The sequence below is a fragment of the Pyrus communis genome, chromosome 7, assembly GCF_963583255.1.
Source record: "Pyrus communis chromosome 7, drPyrComm1.1, whole genome shotgun sequence".
Lineage (NCBI taxonomy): Eukaryota > Viridiplantae > Streptophyta > Magnoliopsida > Rosales > Rosaceae > Pyrus > Pyrus communis.
The window spans coordinates 1,992,190-2,015,313 of NC_084809.1; the positions used below are offsets into that span (position 1 = coordinate 1,992,190).

Below are 23,124 nucleotides of genomic sequence, written 5' to 3' on the forward strand. Positions count from 1 at the left end.
TGTTGTTCCATGATTCATTAACTCAAAACTTTCAAACATACACTTCTCATTCTGCACAATATGTTGATGTGAGGTAAATTAATTCTAAATAATCTGTCTTTCTATCCATTTTATACATGCATACCCTGCATTACAGTGGTTCTATTGCATTTGGTACATTACCCACAAGATTGCTATTAGCAGTATTCTTTTCCTAACAACCAAATATCCTCATCTTACCTAGGTTCAAAATAGATCTTATTGTGGAAGATAGCACAAATCAGCATAACTTCCTCATGATAGGAAGACATGCCGAAAAAATACTTCGTGTTTCTTGCCACACTCTGGTGATAGAGGATGGACATGAGGATCCTTTCATACTTCCACCAGCTCTAAAAAATTTGGTTGGCACAACAAAACAATTTCAGCTCTCTTTTGGAAATCAAAACACTGACTTTGGAAAGACAGACTTCATAGTTCATGGACTACTCCAAGATCAACCGCTTTCAAGCCCAACAATTGCCTTGGTCACACCAAAAACACCTACTCCCTCCGTAGGGATACATATTATGACTCAAGCGACCCCCAACCCAGTGATGCCTTCTCACCGACCAAATCAACAACCCCAGTCAGTTGCACCCACAAAGACTTCAAAAAGAGCATTGTTTCCTAATGAACCGGACAAATCTAACAGGTAAAGTTTTCTCTTGCTTTAAAATCTCATGTGTAAATCTTCCAAACCATGCTTCTCTTAGGTATACTACAATTTTATACTTATAGTGTTTACAATCTTCCAAACCATGCTTCTCTTAGGTATACTACAATTTTAGACTTATACTGTTTACAATTTGATACCCCATTGACCATGGGATTCCATTTAACTCTTTTTTTTTTATTGGTTTGTTACGTTTTAACTTTGATTAGCCAAAACAATGTTCAACGATATTTCAGTCTTCTTTTGATGAAGTTCTCAATTCAAGAGCATATATATATATATATATATTTGAATTTTTACTATTTAAATTGTGTTGAGCTTGCGTCTAACTTAGTGCTGGTGTTTGTGAGTTTCTAAATTTCTTCCAATAGCTTACTTTTAGTTGCTTTTGATTATATATTTCTCTTCAGAACAATTCTTCCACTTGCATTCTTACCAGCTATACTATTGCAAACCAAGCCAACATATTTGAGCTCTCTTTTTTCTTACTATAGGTTTCATAATGAACATCTACTTCTTCTTTGCTTTTTCAACACTTGATTCGATTGCACATGATTTTTTGTTGTTTTTCTACCTGTATCACTAATTTTAACACTAGAATGCCGTGCTGCATTCACTGTATCAATAATTCTAACACAGCAGGAATCAAACTGATTTCCATGTTTCTTTACTTCTTGCCGCAAGGGAGAAATGAAATTTACACGAAGCTGGGTTTCCAAAGTTGTCTTCTTTCACTGGTCCCATTCTCCCTTCCCTAGATGTTCTCTAACCTTATAAATTTGTACCTTCATTGACAGCAAAAAACCTCGCGGCGACCAAACAGACACAACCAATTCTGCTAGAATTGCTAAAGAATTCCACAATCTGGTTGTCCCCAAAATTGAACCAGCAGACAAAGTGCCGATAGCCACACTCAAAACAAAATCTCAAACCAAAAAAAGCAAAGATAGGTAAATTACAATTTGTTTTTCCAGCAGACACCTACATAACAAACATCATGGTAGCATTTGTTAAACTATAATTTATATTCTTTGTTATAGTGCGGAAGATGTCCACTCTCAGAAGAAGTTAACACCACAATCTCCGTGATCGACTGCAGCAGGGCTTTCTACATCTTTTTGCCTTTCAACATTTTAGCTTAAGGACTTGGCTGCTTCAACAACAACGAAACACTCTTTTTGTTTTTTGGTAACTACTGAAACAGATAACCAACCTACAAGACATATTTTGTCATCTTAAATGTAATGGCAAAATATGTGTGGACAACATGTTACTGCTGTTTCTTAAGGAAACAAACGTCTTGCATAGTTTTTACTTTGCGCGTTTGTGCTTCGAAACTATGATGCTAGAATAAGAACAAAACAGTTTTTATATGTTTTGTCAACTGCTCAAACATGTGCCTAACTCAAATGACATCTACTTTGCCACCTTTACTACAGGGCCGACATTTGTGTAAACTACATGTTACTTCTGTTTATTAAGGAACCAAAACGTTCACTTTCGTTCTGTTAATTGATCAATGCCTTTTCACATCAGTTAAGTTGAATGTATATAAAAACAAAACTACATATCTTATCAACCCCATTCACACATCTATCCCTCTCTTCATTCTTCATTGTGCTAAATTTATCCAGATAAAACATATCTTCATCATACAGCTCAACATCATGTATTCAAGTCCCGCGGCATCGCGCGGGCACATTTTCTAGTTTCTTCTATTATCTATCGGTAATTAAAGGATAGCTACGATGCTTTTCCACATTTCTTCTATTATCTATCGGGTACAGTCCATCCATATGCTAACTTTTATAGTTGCCTTTATTTAACAGTTTTTTTTTATAAAGAGATTGTTATTGATACTTTAAAAATCTTATTCTACACTTCAAACTTTCTATATTTTGAAAGAAAAATACACTTGTAAGGAGTATAGAATGAGATTTTTAGAGTGCCAATATCATTTTCCTTTTTTAATATGCATAATGTTAGGATGATTTTTTTTTATCTTTTCCTTCATTCTCAAAACATATGCAGATATGAAGCTGTTTTCTACGGTGCTCTGTCCCTTGTACTCATCTCTTGGATACTAGTTGAAAACACACTTACTCAAGTAAGGTGAAAAGGTCGTCAAGTTCCTTTAGCAATATGGAGGATAACGTCATACTTGACGGTATATTCTCTGACGTGAGAATTCCGTTAATCTTTGTAAGTCCTTTCTCTTTTCTTTTTGGAAAATATTTATCTGATTGTTGGAGAAATTTAATGATATACATTGCCCAGTCTTTTTGATAATTTTACTGCTCATCATGGTACTCTCGGATGTCTTTTGTGGTTTTAGATAGTTTTATTCAACGTTGCTTTCTTTGGAACGGGAAACTTTGCGAGTATTGCAAGTTTTGAGATTTCATCAGTGTACCAGTTCATTACTGTCTTCAGTGTAATTGAAGGTTGAACTTTCCTGAGTATTTATCGGATTAGTCGCTACTACTTACCTGATATTATTTGCTTCTAATTGCAGCCATTTCTCATGGCCGCCTTACTTATCTTCAAGTTGTTCATTCCATTCCTGCTAGTCATGTAAGTACAATTACAATTTTGTGTGTGATACATGGTTGCAAGCTATTGAAACGTCCTTCGAGGGATAGGCCCGCAAACAGTGGCAGAGAGCCTGAGCAACCAAGCCTAGCGTGTGCTGGCAATGGAGCTCGAGCAGGCCCGAGGAAGAGGCCCGACACGAGTTGCCAGCCCAAGAGCCCAAAGGCAATGCGACGTGGGCTGACATCAGGGCGACCTCAGTCATAATATAAAATTAATAAAAATATTAAATATTAATAAATAAAAAAATTTAAAAAAAAATAAAAAAATTGTAAAACCCAAGCTTCGAACTCAACGGCTCTCGCCGGAGTTCGTCGCCGAGGTTGATGAACACTCACAAACAAATGGCAGAGATCCAATCCCTTCTCCGCCGCAATTGCTGCCACACCCCACACCGCCTTCACCCCTTCGTGATCCTCCTCCTTCCACTGGCACGCCCAGATCACACGATTTGGGATTTTTTGGGGGAAAGAGGAGAGAGAGAGAGTTTGGTTAAGGAGCGGGGAAGATCGAGACTGTTGATGGAGGCTAAGGTGGGTGGGATGGTGAAGATAGAGGAAGAGAGGCGGCGGTGGGGTGGTGAAGATGGAGGAAAAGAGGCGATGGGGTTTGGTGCGTTGGAGAGGGGGGGACCACGGGTTGAAAAGAAGGGGTTTGGGCTTTTGGAATGGTGCGTTGGCACCATGTGAAAGAGTAGAAGAAAAATAATAATAATAAATAAATAAAAAGGTTTTGGAATGGTGTAGTACACCATGTGAAAAGAAAAAAAAATTAATAGAAAATGGTACAACGAGACCGATTAAAAATCCTATCCGAAATTACAAATAAAATTACTTTTTATTATTTAAAAAAAAACTAATATTTTATTGCCTATTGCCAGGACTATTCAAGTGCAATGGTGGAGATGCAAAAGGTAATTACTGTTTATTAAGAACAGTTATTGTTCACTGGATGAATTAAATAGTGAATAGCCTGGGGGAGGGTTTCTCATGGTGGAAGTGCTCTTAAGGCATAAGAAATTGTAAGCAATTCGGTTCTCATATAATTTTTGTTCGACTCACTTGCAGATGTGTATTCAGTGCAATAGCAAAGCTAAACCGACTTCCACGGTTGGCATGCTCTTTTCTCGTTATACTATTTTCAGACGTAATGACTATGCATTTTTTCTTCCTGGTAAGTTACTATACTCTTCAGATTTTGGACTCGTAAATTTTTCCCACCGCACCTGTTTCTTGTAACAATACGAGAGTACCCAATAAAGTAACCACACTATACATACTACAAGTGCATGGACGAATGCTTCTTATCATACAGCATCAGAACAGTCGTTTCTAGCAAATTGGTAACAGCATCAGCCACTTCGAAATCATGAGTGCTCAGGTAGTCTTTGTGCTTTTTCTCTTTGCTCTCACGAACATATAATCGAAAAATATCGACATTGGTTCAGTGGAAGCAATGTAGGTCGTGTTAAATTGGGACTTTGGGCATCAAAATAAGTCACCAGTGTTCAGGAAAAGCAAGCATTAACGCTGCGAAGGCACACCTCTTTCTGTCTTATGCAATTTTTTGCCCTTTATTCCTACAACTGCTGATTGCTCGTACAAAGTTTGATTAAAATTTAATGGGAGTCAGAGCAATGGGATTTTCCAAGTGTTCCCCAAAGATCGCACAACGTTCGATTGAAAATTTGGCACTCTTCTCACAATTCTTGATTCGTTGATACGATTTAACCAGTTATCCCATTTAGATATTCATTGATCAATTTTGTAACTAAATTTAACAAGTGCAAACTCCTCTTTTGGCTGTCTGAAATATTTGATTGATCACAGATCTATCTTCCATCTTGAAACAATAAAAGTCAGCCCTATATTGGGAGAAATTCTTGGCTGCGAACGACTAGACTACATGGCTGTCTAAGAGCATTTTTAATCGGAGTCCCACCACTATTTTTGAAGACTCATTTACGAACTTAAGAGGAATATACTTGTTCCTAAAAGAAAATTAGTTCCAATGGTAGTGTCTTTATAGTATAATCTTTAAATTTAGGGATTACAAGTTAAAAAATCATTGTTAATTTCACAGGGGTTAATCTAAACCGTAAAAAAACAAAAAAAAAAAAAAAAAAACCCCCAAAAATACTTTCATAACTCTTGTTTTCTCAGCAACAGACGAGAAAAGTAACGGCATCTGCCCCATTGGAAGCTGATATTCTAGAATCCCATTACATGCTGGGAACTTCATCTGAAAAAAAGTTGAGGTTCCAATATAAAACTAAGAATAATACCATCTACATGCACATCTCTACGCAATCTTTAATTGTAAGGTAATTTTTGGGGTCTCTGGACAGTCCCCTATATTATAGGGACTGGAGTTCCAATCCACTAAAAGTCACCAAGTTCTTAACTTTAAGGACATACGATGGTAAGGACCAAGAATAGGGATAAACATTAGAGATTCTCTAATTCAACGCACAAAACACCCTTTCTTGCCGATGGTCCCACCATGTGCTCCTTGCGCGCGTGCGAGCGTCCGAACTCAAGGATTGCCCCTTGTAATTTGCAAAAGCAAAGAATAGAAAAAGACGACCATATTGTATTGCTGGTAGGTGAACTCAAAGAAACAGAACGCTCAACGGCCATACCTGAGCCCTCAGATTCACTCGTTAGATTTCTTTGTAAATTTCTTTGCATCCTTCCACGAACGTTCAGTTAAAATCAGCAATATATTAACCCGCTTCGAATATTCGTTGCAGGGCACAAGAGGAAATAAATAATGCAAGTGGGAATAATTAACCTGAATTTTAACACGTAAACGTACAGAAGAAGCCGAGGAAAAGCATCGAGGTAAAGGTCTAGGGCCCTCCCTTTTCATCCGAGAAGCTTTCAGGAACAATTTGCGTTGACGACGACCTAGACTTTGCTGTGCATCGTCTACTTGGTGGAAGTTTCGTCGTGGGGCCTTTTGATTGGTGGGAGAAAGATGTCCATAATATTAATAATAACGATAGGATTAATTATTCTATATAAATAGAGATAGGAGGGCTATTCTGGTATCCAGTTTTCTCCACCTACCGTGTGTTTTAAGCAGATCGGCAAAAGCTTGAAGATGAACGACCAGTAAGTCAACTTCGACTTCAAACTCCTCCGATCCTTATTTTTCTTTGAATCCTTTGCCATGATTTTTCTTGTGTTATCTTGATTAAGCGGAAAATGGTCTGTAATGGCTAAAAGTGTGTTTTTTCAACAATCAAAAGTTCTTATGGTTGAATCTGGCAAAAAAAACACTTGCAAAACGCTTTTAGATAGACGGTATAAGCTCTTTTAGGAGAAGCATGTGCTATGTCCGCCTTCTACAAGCACTTCTATATTTCAAGTGCTTTTTCGAAGGGCACTTGAATATTTAATAAACATTTCTATATGTTCATGGTAAATAATAAGTGCTTATGAGTAAAGTGAATCTTACGAAATACAATAGCTTAATGATCGTCCTTATAGTTTACCAAAGTGCAATTTCATTCTTCCAAGTATTTGATGAAGTGGCTTCGTTAGAAATAGGTAGTATTATTCACGCACTTATTTTTATTCGTCATACATCTCTTAATTTTTGAGTCGTCAGATCAAATGAAATGAGGAAGATCAATGAACAATAATTTTCGGAAATAACACTTTGCTAGAAATATGACGAAATTTCTCTAGAAAACTAGCTTGTTTGAAATATTTTTAAAATCAATTCTTACTAAAAATATAAGTAAAGCCTGGAAAAACACTTCAAATGCTTCTTGTAAGTGTTTTTGGAATCTAAAAGTATTTTATCTAAAAAACTTTTAATTATTTTAAAAGTACAACTAAATGTCGTGTAATTAAAAATACTTTTGGTGGTTAGACTGACATTTTCAGCTATTTCAACAGAAGTTTCAAGCATGTTTGTTATTATAGTTGGATGCTATTTGCTTACACCCTCCTTTTAACTTTGCTTCAAATTTTTGTTGGTGATGACAGAATTAGCAGTGCTGGGCTTGAACTAGCAAATGTGCTGGTGACTTCTCCTCCCCTGCACCAGTCATGGGACGCGGTTCAGAAGCAAAAGCTCCAGACAGCTGCTGATCCGAATGCACAAATGGCCTTATACATTAATGAAACCAAGCACTCAAACACCATCATCATATCTTTTCTTACTTCACCCGTCACGCCTCACGATCAACCAGTGATGGTTTCGTCGTTGACTCTCAAGGACGCAAATTTTCCTCTCTTTGAGTTTTTGTGCAGCAAAAACACCCCAAGTTTCTCCGTCAATGAATTGGCAATCGAATTCTTCAAATTTAACCACAAAAACCTCTATAATTTGCGAAAAGAGGTGTGTATTATTGTCTCTCTGATAACCGATAATGCTTAACCGCTTTGACGACTCTTAATGATAGTGAGAAACAGTTAAAAATCATATATATATATATATATATTGCTAGATTACATTTCACTTAATTAGTTTGGCTTCTTTGACAAACTGTTAATGTTAACGAAAAACTCTTATATATCCCTCATTTATAGAGTTATAAGAACCGGATATATTAACAGTGGAGTCCTTTCTTTGTTTGTTCAAAACCGAGTTTAAGTGTTTTTATTTTTTTTTGTTACTATGAATGAAGTTTGAGGAACTTATTTGTAAAGACTTCTCCGAATTGATTATATAGAAATTCAGTAATTGACTAACTTTTATGTCAATATTTCAGCTGGTAGCTAGCAGCAAAACCTCACGGATAGTTATCACTGGACATTCTTTTGGAGGTGCTGTGGCTACCCTTTTCACCTTATGGCTGCTACAAATCCTCGACTTGTCGAAAGCGAAACGCCCCCTTTGCATCACTTTCGGTTCACCCTTGATCGGTGACAAAAATCTCCGACAATGTGTGTTGGAATTCTCAACATGGAGTTCTTGCTTCTTGAATGTAGCCTCCATCAATGATCCTGTACCTAAAGTCTTCCTAACTTCGCAAGCAAGTGGTTATAAGCCTTTCGGAACATTCCTACTGTGCTCCTCTTCGGGTGGTTCTTGCTTTGAGGACGCTGATGCCATTTTGCAACTATTGGTGGAAACCAGCTCTCAGTGTGTTCAAAATCCAGTTCCGAATTCAGGGACTCAGTTGTTTGATTACGGAAAGATTTTGAATGATCTCAAGACCAAGGCATTGTCTAGAGATGTCTTTGAGTTGGTTGAAGAGGATAGAGTTCCACTTAAAGCTGGAATTAAAACACAGTTGGCAGCAATATTAGGAGTTCTCAGCTCACAGGTATCAAACTTTCAACAGAAATATCTGATTTGATGATGATTTAGGGAAATGGTTTCCGCACAAACCTGTTTATTTCCATCTCTTGATTCTCCTTTGATTTATTTAATCCAAAGACTAGAAATAAACACGGGTGTGCGATGGGAGAATACGAGTTTTGCGGAAATCACATCCCATGTTTACTTCTAGCTACTAACTTTTCTCTTAACTCCTTTTGTAAAAGTCATTGCAGCAGCAACAACCCAAAATTGAATTCGAAAGTCTGATAAAAAAGATGGTCACTCACGAACGTAAAATAGCGATCCAGAAGACGAAGGTTTACAGTTCTTTCTTGAAATTGAATGACATTAAAAAGTACATGGCCAACATGGAATGGTACAAGAAGGAGTCCAAAGACATGGGAATTGGATACTATGACAGGTACAGAAACAAGCGTTACGCGAGTGACATTAATGCCGAAGAGTACAAGAAGAAGCTCTCAAACTATTGGCTTGACACGGTTACAGAAGCTGCGAACAAGCCCCAGACAGAAGGAGCCGCAATGCGTGTCCGTTTTCTTTTTGCTGGAACGAATTACAGAAGGATGATCGAACCGCTTCACATTGCTGAGTACTACAAGGAAGGTGGAAAAAATTACAGAGAGGAAAGGCCTCGGCATTTCGTTCTTTTGGAGCAATGGTACAATGAAGAGGAGAAAAAGAAGAAGGAAAAGAGAGAGAGGGAAGAAAGGGAGAACCCGCAACTGCGCAGCGCAAGCAAGTCCAACTCAAAAGCGAAGAGTGTGGCTTCTAGTCTGAATGATGATTCTTGTTTTTGGGTGCACGTCGAGGAAGCGCTTATCTTGTGCGACGAACGAGCAAGTAATCCAGATGCCAAGCTAAAGATGATCGAATTTGAGCGTTACGTGCTGGATACGCTCGAGAATTTCGCAGTGACACCTGATATTTTCTTGGCGCAGAGCAGCTTCATGCGATGGTGGAACAAGTATAAAGAGATTGTGGGAAGTAGCTACTCCTCAGAACTCACAGATGTCATGAAGCGTCGCACTTATCGCAGGTATGCCGATGGGGTCTCGGTTCTTGCTGTTCTATAATCCAAGATAATTAAGTTTTAAGCAAGCAATGAAATCAGATAAAGCAAGATTAGTTTTGCTGTATTCCTCCCGATCTTCATAGAGAAAGACGGGCAGTACTTGCAGGACTTGTTGGTGCTACTACGTTTGAATGTTTTTGTTTGTGGTTTCGTGTTGTTTTGGGCTCTAGCATCAACCTCTCTCGTAAGAAAAATAATGAGTGGGGGAATTGTTTTCAATTATAATGTTGTAATTTCCACTTCATAACAGTAATCACGCTTGTTGTATTTTGATTTCACTAAGTTTGAGAGCTACCCTAATCAACATTTATAATAAATTGAGACTTGGCGTTTGTCATGGTTTGCGTTGTATTAATCTTCATAGGAACCTATAAAGTACAAAAGCTTGATCTAGTAAATACATATTTTAGCCAAGTGACAAAGTGTGGAACTGGGATTCAAAGCTAAAGTAGAAATATTTACATATCCCATAGTGTATGCCTTCTGATGCTTTTTCACATAGCACGCAACGTGTGATTAAGCAACTAGGGGTGTGTTTACGTATCAGTAATCGGAAAGAGAATGTAGAATTGAATTCCGATTACAGAGTATTCTAGTGTTTACTAAACATGGAGGAATCAAAAAAGCAGTGGGGCCCACACAAATTTTGGAATTCAATTCCTTGTATTGATGCAATTGGATTCCCTAGATATAGGTGGTAATCCAATTCTTGATTGTTTGGGTAATTGGAATAACACTTTTGTTCCCTTTGTGCCCTCACTTACTGTTTTTATTTTCAAGACTATCCTTTACAAACCCATTAAAGTACATAAAATATTTTAATTGGGACAAGGGCATTTTAGTAATCATATTAGTTTATATTCCGATTATGCTGAATTAGTAAACAGTTTTATGAAATTCTATTCCGATTCCAGAACATTTAAGTAAATAGCTTCAACAGGAATCCGATTCTGACTTCTCCTCATTCCAACTCATCCTCAATTCAATTCCTCTTATTTTCATTACCGTTACGTAAACGCGCCCTAAATGGTATACATCTCGAGATAAGTAAGTCCATCTCCTAGTAAATTAGCTTGATGTAATGTAGTCACGTGACGCGTAAGAAACGAAGAAATGAGTGTACAGCTTGTGACACAGTACATATACATTTTACAACTACATGTATGTATGCTCTGGGTGAGGCAGGTCGAGAGGGATCTCCATTTTTTTCAAAAAATAAAAATTAGTTGTGAGACCCACTCCACATCGAATTTCAACGATCCGAATCGTCTATTTTCTAAATCTTGATTCATAAATCATTCTTGCAAAAATTCAAGTCCGAAACCATTTGCCAATTTAATTATCACGATAAAATTTCAATGTTTTATTAGAACAATGCATTCATCAGTTTTTTTAAACTCAATTAGATACTTTAAATATTTTCGATTTAACTAATATTTTACAAAGTTAATCTATAAAATATAATTTAAAAAATACACGATTCAAATCGTGAAAATTTGATATGATACCCTTCCTTAAAATGAGGTAGTGATTTAGATAGACACTGTCAATTTGACATGCCAAATATTAGGAAAGTAGAGGGTAGACATGGGAAGAAAACCCAGCTTAGATATGGGACCCACATGCACATGCACATCCACATGCAGTTCTCATCAATGTCAATAATTTTCAACAAACCTTTTTGTTTTGATTCAAACAGTTTCCCACTTTCGTTTCTTCCGGTCCTACTGCAATTGTCCTTTCGTGCTTTCTGCTCGGAGGGCAAGGAGCAGTTTTTTATCTTTATAAGTTTAACTGCTCATTATTATTATTATTATTTTATTTTTTGAAAATTAAAATTGGTTTCAGAATTTTCATTTCAATTTTTGATTTTCAAACGAATCTTATGATGTTTATAGGATCAATATACGTTAATGCATAAATGAACGAGGAGGAGCATGCCTAAATTGAGATATCATTCAAATTTACATGTGATTTAATATTTTAATAGATAGCGTGTTAGATTTTTACTCATGAGCTTCCAATTAAAAACTCTCTTATTTCTAAATTATTGTGATAATTTCGAACATTGTCCCTAATAATATGGAACGAATTTATCGCCACCGTTGTGTCCTGATTTAATAAATCAATGACGTGTGTAAGTTTTTCATTACATCACATTATATAGTTAAATTGATCAAGATGCTACGTGATTGCAAAATCATTCCATATAAATTGTTCTTTTAAATGGACAATATCGTCCTTTTAAAATCGGGTTGGGTCGACTATTCGATTAAGTACAACACACAATTAGCCCCTGGATTCGAAAATACAAATGAATCAGCACCATTTATACGTTTCAATGGAATGCTTGTCCAAATTGGAGCGGGGCCCATTTCCTTTCCGATAAAACAGCCACTTTGACTTTGGACCGTTGGATTAGAGATAATGATGAGCTTTCAGCGCGCTGTTTAGCTTTAACGCTGCATGATCCATCACGCAACGGACAATATACACGCCAGATACAACGTTGAACCTTTTAACCTTTCTCCCCTGTTTCCACCTAATTATCTCAGCCTTCATTTAATGACAATTTAATATCTACAATCCCTTGCTAATAGTTGGGGGGTTTTTCTTAACTAAGTTGTGTGTACTATGTACAAAACTGTGCAGGATAACCACAATCGTACGTTGATGACCGAACTCTGAGAAATATTCCCAAAGTGGACCATAGTTTAGGTGATTTTGGGAACCGGAGGAAGGAAGTCCTCGCTAAGGGAGGGAGAGGCTGATATTGGCGTCGTTCTCGACCTTGTTGAGGGGGATGGAGGTGCGGTCGGTTCAATACTCAGATTAACCAAAGGGTAATGTTGTCCACACATATTTTTTTAAGTCTCACACATTCGTTGTTAATTTATGTCATTTGATCATCTCCAAATCTTTCAATTCAATTATCAAAATTGATAGATGTGTGTGAAAGGTAAAAAGGGGTTAACAACACTCTTAACTGGATGTGGCAAATCAACTCATTGGGCTGTTAATGAGTATCCATTCATAGTTTGATTTCACCTTACACCATTATCACCATTACCAATCTTATCTCTTTAATTTGGTGATATCAAATTAAACGGATCTTAACTGGTATCCATTAATAACTCAATAAGTTGATTTACCACATCTACTCATAACCAAATAGTGTTATTAATAAGCGTATCATAATAATAAATGAAAGGTTGACATCTCATATTGCCTCCTCTCGGAAGCACGATAGTCATAAAATAGAGTATAGACATGTGTTAGACCAAAAATGACACAGCGCGACAATGTGACATTCAAACTAAAAAATACTTGTTACTCTCAAGTTTAAGGAACAGTTAGCTACACTCAATATGCATCTTGACACAAATAGTAATATTCACACAATCATTTTTACCTTTCACACATCCTGATTAAGTTTTGGCTATAGATTTTTTTCAATTCATTTGATCCAACAACTAAAAATTGAAAAAGGTGTGTGAAAAGTAAAAATGAGTGTGTAAATAACATAACCCTGTGATAATACCTGAAATTTAACTTTTTCACATTGCAATGCATAATAGACTTTTTATGCGATTAGATAACTTTAAGGTTTAGGCGTGATTAATTAAACTATAACATGAGATGATAATGAATTACCCATTCACTTAACTTGTCAATTCTACAACTAATTTAATACGTCATTACAAGCCACGTCTACATTGCTAGACACGGTCAACGTATAATTGACTTTATACAATGTCACAACCATAGTATTATTGAAGGGTAGAAAAGTCGTCCCCAATCACTCCATAAAATGGAGGCACATTTTTTTTTTTTTTTTTTTTGGTACAATGGAGGGCAAAGCCCGGCAACAAAACAAGGAAAATCAGGCAAGAACAGCCCTAGGAAGGGCCCTGCCAATAGAATCAGAAACTAAGACATTACTAGCAGTGGTAGGAGGAGAAACAAAAACATGAAGGCCTAGGGATAGCCCATGACCCAAGTCAGCCATGTGATCGGCTGAGGCATTCATTTCTCTATATATATGAGTGACTTCACATCTCCAATTTTTTCCGATGGCTTCTTTGCAGTCAATAATGAGATTGAAGAGAGGATGCGAATCCAGAATAGGTTTTTGGATCAAATTAACAGCATCCCAAGAATCACATTCAAGGATCACATCCCTGCATCCCTCATCCCAAGCTATAGAAAGGCCCATGAAAACACCCCAAAGCTCAGCTTCCATGATGGTTCCTCTGCCCAAATTAGCAGCAAATCCCTTAATCCAATCCCCTTCAGAATTGCGAATCAAACCTCCAGCACTGATGTGCCTAAATGGGTCATTACAACTCCCATCTGTATTGATTTTATATCTACCAATTGACGGATGGATCCAATGGATTGAGATGATTTGTCTAGGAGGCTTACTAGAAGAACACTTGTTGGCATCATACCAATCCCTTGCAAATTGAAAAATGAACTTCTGGGGTGAGACAGGCGGTTGTTGACCATCGTTGAAGACAAGATTGTTCCTCCCTTTCCAGCAATACCAGAGAGTTGAAGCAAAGATAAGGTTCCAGGGTAAGCCATGTATGGTAGAACAGTGTGTCCTAAGGTTTATGGCCATCCAACTCTGGAAATCAAGAGCAAAGGAATGGGCAACTTCAGGAGGGATTCCAACACCATTCCAAAGGAAAGTGGACTGCCTACAAGACCTGAAAATATGATCCATTGACTCCTCAATATTAGAGCAGATTGGACAACACGGGTTATTAGTAAACCCTCTTCTAGCTCTCTGCACATTGGTGAGAATTTTCCCATGTCCAATAGTCCAAAGAAAAGTCACTAATTTGGGTGGGAGCTTGAGTTTCCAAATGAAATTCCATTTCCAAGGAATGATATCATCATCGCCAAAGAGAGAGAGATAAGCAGTTTTCACTGAGAAGGTTCCAGAATTAGTGAGGCTCCAAATTACCTTATCTTCCCTATGATTCGCAATTCCAACATGTAAGCTGAAAATATGTTCCACAATATCGGGGGGAAGGCAGGAGTCTAACAATTCTACATTCCAACCATCATCAGTGAGGAAATCATCAACAGACCATTCAAGCATGTCAGCTGAAAGAGGGATGGTAGCAAAATTTTCGAGTACGCCATTCTCAATCCAGTTGTCTTTCCAAAAATGGATTTGGCTTCCAGATCCGACTCTCCATCTCATACCATTAGGAAGGATTTGGGCACCAAAGAGGATTCCACGCCAAGTATGAGAACAATTAGTGAACTTAGCAGAGCAAGCACCCACCATGTCGTAGTGTTTGAGATATTTTCCCTTCAAAACTTGTGCCCAAAGGCCCGGGTTTCTTTGCATAAGTTTCCAACCAGTTTTAGCAAGGAGGGCTTGATTCATAGCATGGGTATCTTTCAAGCCTAAGCCACCCATAAATTTAGGCGTGGATACTGTCTCCCACTTAACAAGGTGAACCTTGGAATTATCCTCAGTGTGACCCCATAAGAAATTCCTGTTCAACTTATCAATTTTATCACAAATGGAAACTGGGAGACGAGTAGATTGCATTGAGTAGATTGGAATAGCTGAGGCAACTGATTGTAGGTAGACAAGCCTACCTGCCATAGAGAGAGTATTGCTCTTCCAAGCAGAAAGTCGACGTTGAACTTTTTCCACAATGTATCCATACGTCTCTTTAGTGACTCTAGAATGCAGTAACGGAACACCCAAGTAGTGACCTAAATCAGAAGTGAGAGGAGAACCACAGATGTTGGCAATTTCAATAGCCTTACTTCGAGAGATATTAGGAGAGCAGTAGATACATGATTTATCAAAATTCACCTGTTGACCAGACACGGCACAAAAAATATCAAGGCAATCCTTCAATAGTCTGGCTTGAGTTGAGGAGGCTTCCGCAAACAAAATAAGATCATCCGCAAAAAAGAGATGAGAGACAGGAGGCCCATTGCTAGAAAGCTTAACTGGCTTCCATTTCTTAGTAGTGATGCATCCATTAATGACATGAGATAGTTTTTCCATGCAAAGCACAAATAAATAGGAAGAAAGGGGATCTCCTTGTCTGATTCCACATTGTGGGGAGAAAGAATCAGTGAGCTCACCATTAACAATGACTTGGTAATTGACTGTGGTAACGCATTGCATGATGAGTTCCAAAATTTTTCCTCTTAGCCCAATCTCCCAAAGAACATCTCTAATAAAACTCCACTGAAGACGATCATAAGCTTTGGAAAGGTCAATTTTCCAAGCAATGAACCCTTTTTTACCTTTGGTGTTTCTGTATTTATGGAGGATTTCTTGAGCAACAATGACATTATCAATAATTTGCCTACCCGGGACGAAGCTCACTTGAGTAGGGCTAACAAGTTTATGGAGAAGCGGTCTTAATTTACCCACCAAAATTTTGGAGATGACCTTGTAAAGCGTAGAACACAGACTAATAGGCCTCAACTGTGTCATGCTTGTAGGGTTATCAACTTTAGGAATCAACGAGATGAAGGTGTTATTAATGTTATCAGGGAGTTGAGTTGTATTGAAACATACCTTAACCATATCACAAACATCCTTGCCACAGAGATGCCAAAATTTTTGATAGAATCTAGCAGGGATACCATCAGGACCAGGGGCCTTGAGTCCACCAATAGCAAACATGCAAGCTTTAATCTCATCATCTGTTACTTCCCCATTTAGGACGAATAAATCTTCACCAATAAGACAAGGGAAAAGGTGAGGCAGATTCTCCATAGTTGTCGTCGTTATTCGAAAGGAGAAAAGATCTTTGAAATAGTTGACAACAATCGACTTTAAAGTCTCTTTATCCTCTGTCCAAACTCCTTCAGAATTATTAAGGCCTTCAAGTTTATTTTTCCTTCTTCGCACCACCGCAGAGAGGTGGAAGAACTTGGTATTTTTATCTCCCTCCCTAAGCCAAGTATTTCTTGATTTTTGAAGCCAAAAGAGTTCTTCTTACTCAAGGATAGTACTATACTCAGTGGTGAGCTGTTTTTCTAAGTCAAACAGATACGGCACATGACTAATGCAAAGAGCCTTTTGGATTCCGCATATACGAGCTAAAAGCCTTCTTTTCTTTTGAAATATACATCCAAAGACATTGTGGTTCCAACTTTGCAGCTCAGAAGAGAGAAAGATAGTTTTGCAACTAGCATCACCTTGAGCACTACTCCAAGTATCATTAACAAAAGATTCAAACTCCGGGTGAAGCATCCACATAGCTTGGAATCTGAAAGCTTTCAAATCAGGGTTAGGAATATGTTTGGAATGAAGGCCAATAAGTAATGGGCAATGATCAAACTTCACTTTGGCAAGATGCCTAACATAAGCCTCAGAGAAGAGGTGTCTCCAAGCTATGTTGCAAAGGCCTCTATCAAGTCTTTCCCAGACGATTTCACCATGCTCATTTTTCTTGCTCCAAGTAAATTTAGCACCAATGAACCCAAGGTCCACCAAGCTATTCCTAGAGCTCCAATTACCAAGACCACTATTTTTATTAACAGGCCTACCCCCCTTTTTCTCTGAACTATGAATCAATTCATTGAAATCACCTGCAATAAGCCAAGGCATGTTAGAAGCTGCAGAAACACCATCAAGATAAGGCCATAAGTGGCTCCTCACCCGGGGGCAAGGAGAAGCATACACCACCGTTAGCATCCACTGAATCTGGCCATCCATTACAACAGCAGTGATTGTTTGGGAGGAGCAAGCCACAACAGTCAGTTTCACAACCTCATTATTCCATAAAAGCCAAACACCACCAGAGAAACCATTGGCATCAACAACATAATAATTTGAAAAACCCAAACCTTTTATGACTTCAATTGCCCTCTCACCACTGATCCTGGGTTCCAAGATAGCAAAAATGTTCACTTTGTTCAATCTGACGAGATCTTTAGCAGTAACGGAGAAAAATTTCCCTCCAGCACCTCTTACATTCCAGACCATAATCATCATAAAATCAGTAAGGAAATGAAATACCTGAGGTATGGACCCAATCAAATTGAGGATATTGGCGCCTCTACCAGAATAGAGGTGGCACCCACCACACCTGTTTGAACATCAATCATGGCTTCTTGAAGCCTATCTTTCTCCACAGACACAAAGCCATCATTAACATGTCTTCCATTCTCCAGCAAATTCTCAACCGACATCTCCGTATCATTTTTATCAATATCCGGCGGTTCATGCCCATAAATTTGGGTACTTTTGTCTGCTGCGTCATTGACAGCTTGAGGATCAGCAACATTAAAGTTAAAGCTCCCCAACTCACTTTCTTGAATGTCCATGCCACTAACTTGGACGCCGTTGGAAGAATTTGTGACAATCTTAGACTTGGCCTTGGTTTTCCTCAGAGAGGATTTTGACTGCGGGGACGAGGTGTTTCCAAGAATTAATTTGCCACTAGCCGCCCCCATACTAAAACCACTAGAGCCTCCCTTCTCATTGTTGGAGATGCCCCCTAAAGCCTTCCTGGGTCTGCCTCTGTTTTGTTTCTTCTTTTCAAATCTCATGGTATTCTCCATTGTATGTTCCTTGCCATGTGCAGACTTAGCTTTATCAATAGTATTCGGATCAACATCCTCTACATGTAGAGGATAGAATCTTGAGCCAGAATTACTCAACTTCCTGGCATTTTGGCCCATCTCATAATTGTTGGTTGGCTTGACCCAACGATTGTATGTCACAATACTCCAGGGCCCAATCAAGGGAGAATCATGAATCTTCATATCCATCCCAGCCTCAGTAGAGCAACTCTTATCTGATTTACCACCATTTGAACTCATAACTTAGTCTTGGACTGGCCCCTCATCCATAGGTTGGGTGGTCTCTGCATCTGGAACAGGAGTGGTAAGTTGTTTCCTAATCAAAGAAGGGCACTGTTCACGACGATGACCATAGCAACCACAGTTGAAGCAAACAAGGTGCAGACCCTCATACTCCACAACATACCAACAGTTCTCAACTTTGACATTAGCAATTAGGGACTTTGTTAAGTCCAATTCAACACAGACTCTGGCATATTTGCCTCTAACTTGGGAGGCAGTGTGCGCATCAACACGAAGAGTTGTGCCAATGAGGTCCCCAATTCTTTTCATGGCTTCTGGGTTGTACCACTCAACGTGAAGCCCAACAATTCTCACCCAGACAGCCATACGGTTGATCGACTCACTATGAGGGTCAAACCCAGCTCTCCATTTTTGCATAACCAAATATTGTCCTGCAATAATCCAAGGTCCTCCGCACAAAATATTATTCATATCACTTTCTAGAACAAATTTCACAATAAAGAAGTTATTTTCCAAATCAATTAGCGAGAAACGCCCTTGGAGCGTGCTCCACCGTTGTTGCAAACGGCCAAGGACGAAATTGTGAGTATGAGACTTACCCATGATCTTGATAATAATGGCATTTCTCCATGGACGAAGAAGTCGAGATTTGACTGAATCAGTGAACTTTATGCAGGGTCCACGTGTTTCCTCATAGGTTTCAAAATCCCCATCTCCAATTTTGAAATGATCAGTCTCCTCACCTGGAATCCCTTCAATCCGTGGGTTAGCATCTACAAGACCCATCAATTTGGCCTTAAAGTCCATTTTTGGAAGTGGTTCCAGAGGAGATTTGGTCGCAGGATCCATCATGGACACCTCTCTCTCAAGCTGGTTGTCGATACGAATTCGTTTCATACCAACCGATGCATGATTTTCTCTGCATCCCGGTAGACCAGGAGCAGAAAAAATAAAATTAGGATCAAGGTTCGCCACCGCAGAAGGCACTCACGAGAGAGGATTTTCCAAGCAATGAACCCTCCTCAAAGTCTAATTTTGAAAAACAGATCTCTCTCTCCCTACGACCTCTCTGTGACTTCACAGTCGGATCACTCTTCCAACTCCAAGTCCTCCTCCGGTCTCCCACAAAGTCCACCACCGCCGAACAACTGCACTTCCAGAACGGGATCGTACCAGATCCGTCAATATATCCCAATCCCGAATCTGAATCAGATCCTAAACTCGAATCTGGGACAGCACCAGCGCCGGAGCCCGAGATGCAACCGGAACCGGTGCCTGAACCGGAATCTAAGCCCGAACCAGTGCCGGAGGCCGAAGCTAGACCGGAACCTCTACCCGAACACGAACCGGTGATGGCCGATGCCGCGGATCCGAAGGTGAACGAAGTATCGTCGATTATCTCGGAGACAGCGAGATAGAGAACCGGACGGCGGAACCTACCCGGAGATCTACCGCCGCTTCCGGGTTCTGGGAAGCAGAGAGAGACCAGTTCAGCGATCTCCCACCAGTTAAAGGTCACCGCTCCAGCTTTCCCACACCTCCCCTGCACTCAGATAATAAGATAAAAAATAATAAGAATATAAAATGTTAACCTGATTTAACCGTGACATCACAAATAGGAAAGGATGAAAATGACATCTAAACAGGAGGGCAGACATTATGCCTCCTCATAAAATAGGGGCATTTCCGTCATTCCAAATGCCTTGATCCGAAGTTCAACCCAAAATTTAAGTGGGCCGTCCATTACTCCCAAGCACGATTCCCGTGATTGACGGTGGACAGAGTGCCGCGTGGTCACTCCCTTCCCCACTCTAGCCCCCCCGGTAAATCCATCTCTTCTACCACTTGACCTCACTCCGTATTTCTCTCTCTGTCTTCCTCCTCCGAGCTTCCAAAAAGCTCATTTCTTCCTTCGAGCTACCGCCCGCCAGCTGAAGCAGTTGCAGAAGCAGCAGCAGCTGCAGAGAGAAGCTAAGCATGGCGGCATTCATCATTGTCCTCCTCACATCTCTACTATCTCTCACCACTCTCCCCACCGCCGAATCCCGACTCTACACCAACTACTACCAAAAATCGTGCCCGAGATTCGCCCAAATTGTCCAAGACACCGTCACCAGTAAGCAGATCATGAATCCCACCACTGCCGCCGCCACTCTCCGCCTCTTCTTCCACGACTGCCTCGCCAACGGCTGCGACGCCTCCATCCTCCTCTCCTCCACCCCCTTCAACAAGGCCGAGCGCGACGCCGACATCAACCTCTCCCTCCCCGGCGACGCCTTCGACGTCGTCGTCCGCGCCAAGACCGCTCTCGAGCTCGCCTGCCCCAACACCGTCTCCTGCGCCGACATCCTCGCCGTCGCCACCCGCAATCTCGTCACCATGATGGGGGGGCCTTTCTACAACGTCCCCCTCGGCCGCCGCGATGGCCGCTTCTCCAAAGCCTCCGCCGTCGAAGGCAACCTCCCCCGCCCCGCCATGTCCATCTCCCAGCTCATCCAGGTTTTCGGGTCCAGGGGCTTCTCCGTCCAGGAAATGGTCGCCCTCAGCGGGGCCCACACCATCGGGTTCTCCCACTGCAGCGAGTTCAGCTCCGCGATCTACAACTACAGCAAGTCAGCGCAGTCCGACCCGAGTTACAACCCGAGATTCGCGTCCGGGTTGCAGCGGGCATGCGCGGATTTCAAGACAAACCCAACTCTATCCGTATTTAACGACGTTATGACGCCGAACAAATTCGACAATGTCTACTTCCAGAACTTACCAAAGGGGTTGGGGGTTTTGAAATCGGACCACGCGCTGTTTGACGACGCGAGGACGCGGCCGTTTGTGGAGCTGTACGCAAACGACCAGAACCGCTTCTTCGGGGATTTTGCCAAGGCGATGGAGAAGCTCGGCGTGTTAGGGATTCAGACCGGAAGGCGGGGAGAGATTAGGCACAGATGCGACAAGTCTAATTATTAATTAATTAATTTACGATTCGCATTTAAATAATTTGAAAAGGAGAAAAAGACTTTGTTTTAATTTCTTTGTTTTATTTTTGGGTGCTTTTTTAAGTGCATTTTGTGGTGAGATCCAATATTTGTGAGAAGAAATGATAATATGTATACTTGTTTATTTATTTATTTTTGTTAAGGGGATATTTCATAAATATACATTTTTTTGTGAATTCTGCAAAATAAAATTGCGTCCAATTTTCTTCAGTAGTTTTGGTTTTATGGTAAATCCCCGTATTGTACACTAGTGCCTCTGTTTAAGTGTCTTGGTTTTGGAAATTGTGCGGTTTAATTAAGGTAATGGAGAAATGTTGTAATTTGATTACCTATACATTTGTTTTATTCAATTGATATATGCTCATATAATGCAAATTGCGAGAATGACTTTCAAACTTACGAGTGAAGAGGAGAAAAGCTTGAGCTCGAATATTTCAACTAAGTTATTTGTTAGCACCTTTATATCAGCATGATATTGCTTTTCATTTTCATCACACCCGACCCTATATTGCTTCAAATCCATGTAAAAGTTAGCTGTAATAGATCGTAAATACAGAAAGGAAGGGAAAAAGAAAAAAAAAAAAAAACGATGCTCTAGCTAATTTAGCTATTACTTTGGGATTTGGTTTACGGGAGAGCGTTTGTGGATACACGATGGCAGCAAATGGCATAGTCGAATGCAATTAACCAATTAGATAGCATTTCAGCTCCCATTAAAAAATATTATAATTTAATGATGAACAAATTAATTGAATTTTGTCTATTCTGTACGTCTCGTTCGATAATTTATTTATTTAGAAATTAGTTTAGATGTTTTCTAAAACAAGAAGAAATTGATTTAAAATGGTCCGTATGCAAATTTGCATGTGCGTCGAGTAATTTATGTGCCAAAGCTCGGGTTTTAAATTTGGGAAAACAGCTTCTCATGTCGAGGAGGAGAAATTTTTCAGTGTTCCCGTCACACGAGATGGTACATCACGTGTCTCAATATAAATGGTGGGTCATATGTGTTAAAATATTAATAACTTAAAAATTAAAATTTTCCACCACTTGCATAAAAACACGTGGTGTACCATCCGTATGGGGGACGAGGAGGGGGACGAGGAGAAGGTTACAGTCAAACTAGAAACATCTGACAGTCGGTCATGTGGGGTCCAATTATTATATGAGTATATAATGATTGTTCTTCCGAGAAGCCTTGTTCTCAATCCAACACAATTCTCCGCATTCTTTTGGTGGACATCATGAAGATCCGTATATAGTGTTCGTTTAAAGTTCCTCATAAATAAGATCAGGCGAGAATATGAATTTGTTCTCAATCAACATATAGGGAGCCAATCTCTGTGATTGAGTTAGGTTTTAATCATTTTTATATTCTTGTGTGTATCATATATTGATATTTTTTGGGGCACAAAAAACATTTAAAAATGTTCGGAATCATTATCATATTGATAAGAGAAGAAGCATTTGATGAACTTATAAGTAATTTAGATTATTTTTCATATTATCAATTGATTTTAGGGCAGGATCTCGACTTCTTTCATGGTATCAAAGCAGGTTGGCCCACGTGTGAAGTTCAACGGCCACATGTGCTCTACATCACTTAATTTTGGTTGTCCACATGTTTGACTTAAAAATTTATCACACCTGAA

The 23,124-nt window shown here is 39.4% G+C and overlaps 5 protein-coding genes across 5 annotated transcripts in view; 3 read left to right on the forward strand and 2 right to left on the reverse strand.

The window, feature by feature from the left end:
- LOC137739621 (uncharacterized) overlaps positions 1 to 3,291 on the forward strand; it is a 38,161-nt gene extending 34,870 nt beyond the window's left edge. The window contains exon 14 of the mRNA XM_068479257.1: positions 2,726 to 3,291. Coding sequence (XP_068335358.1) covers positions 2,726 to 2,810 — 85 coding nt within the window. The 3' untranslated portion in view covers positions 2,811 to 3,291. The remainder of the gene's footprint in view (positions 1 to 2,725) is intronic.
- A 2,946-nt stretch (positions 3,292 to 6,237) lies between these two features.
- Positions 6,238 to 9,994, forward strand: LOC137739069 (senescence-associated carboxylesterase 101-like). The gene is made up of 4 exons (XM_068478551.1): positions 6,238 to 6,402; positions 7,285 to 7,639; positions 8,013 to 8,570; positions 8,791 to 9,994. Exons 1-4 carry the CDS (start codon positions 6,392 to 6,394, stop codon positions 9,658 to 9,660), a joined length of 1,794 nt encoding a protein of 597 aa, XP_068334652.1. The 5' UTR covers positions 6,238 to 6,391; the 3' UTR covers positions 9,661 to 9,994.
- A 6,653-nt stretch (positions 9,995 to 16,647) lies between these two features.
- On the reverse strand, positions 16,648 to 17,640 carry LOC137739280 (uncharacterized). The gene has a single exon (XM_068478832.1). It carries the CDS (start codon positions 17,638 to 17,640, stop codon positions 16,648 to 16,650), a length of 993 nt encoding a protein of 330 aa, XP_068334933.1.
- An 842-nt stretch (positions 17,641 to 18,482) lies between these two features.
- On the reverse strand, positions 18,483 to 19,331 carry LOC137739282 (uncharacterized). The gene is made up of 2 exons (XM_068478835.1): positions 19,082 to 19,331; positions 18,483 to 18,961 (listed from the first exon to the last, which is right to left on the reverse strand). The coding sequence occupies exons 1-2, from the start codon at positions 19,329 to 19,331 to the stop codon at positions 18,483 to 18,485; spliced, it is 729 nt and encodes a 242-aa protein (XP_068334936.1).
- A 974-nt stretch (positions 19,332 to 20,305) lies between these two features.
- On the forward strand, positions 20,306 to 21,600 carry LOC137739659 (peroxidase 63-like). Its single transcript, XM_068479313.1, has one exon. The coding sequence runs from the start codon at positions 20,460 to 20,462 to the stop codon at positions 21,441 to 21,443; it is 984 nt and encodes a 327-aa protein (XP_068335414.1). The 5' UTR covers positions 20,306 to 20,459; the 3' UTR covers positions 21,444 to 21,600.
- The last annotated feature ends 1,524 nt before the right edge of the window (positions 21,601 to 23,124 follow it).

Bases quoted from the DNA above. Each gene is read 5' to 3' on its own strand.
- LOC137739069 (XM_068478551.1), top strand. The intron at 7,640-8,012 runs GTGTGTATTATT...TCAATATTTCAG, and splicing joins TCTATAATTTGCGAAAAGAG to CTGGTAGCTAGCAGCAAAAC. The intron at 8,571-8,790 runs GTATCAAACTTT...CTTTTGTAAAAG, and splicing joins TAGGAGTTCTCAGCTCACAG to TCATTGCAGCAGCAACAACC.
- LOC137739280 (XM_068478832.1), bottom strand. From the start codon at position 17,640: ATGGTCTGGAATGTAAGAGGTGCTGGAGGGAAATTTTTCTCCGTTACT.
- LOC137739282 (XM_068478835.1), bottom strand. From the start codon at position 19,331: ATGGATCCTGCGACCAAATCTCCTCTGGAACCACTTCCAAAAATGGAC. The intron at 18,962-19,081 runs GTAAGTCTCATA...AATTTGTTCTAG, and splicing joins CATTATTATCAAGATCATGG to AAAGTGATATGAATAATATT.
- LOC137739659 (XM_068479313.1), top strand. From the start codon at position 20,460: ATGGCGGCATTCATCATTGTCCTCCTCACATCTCTACTATCTCTCACC.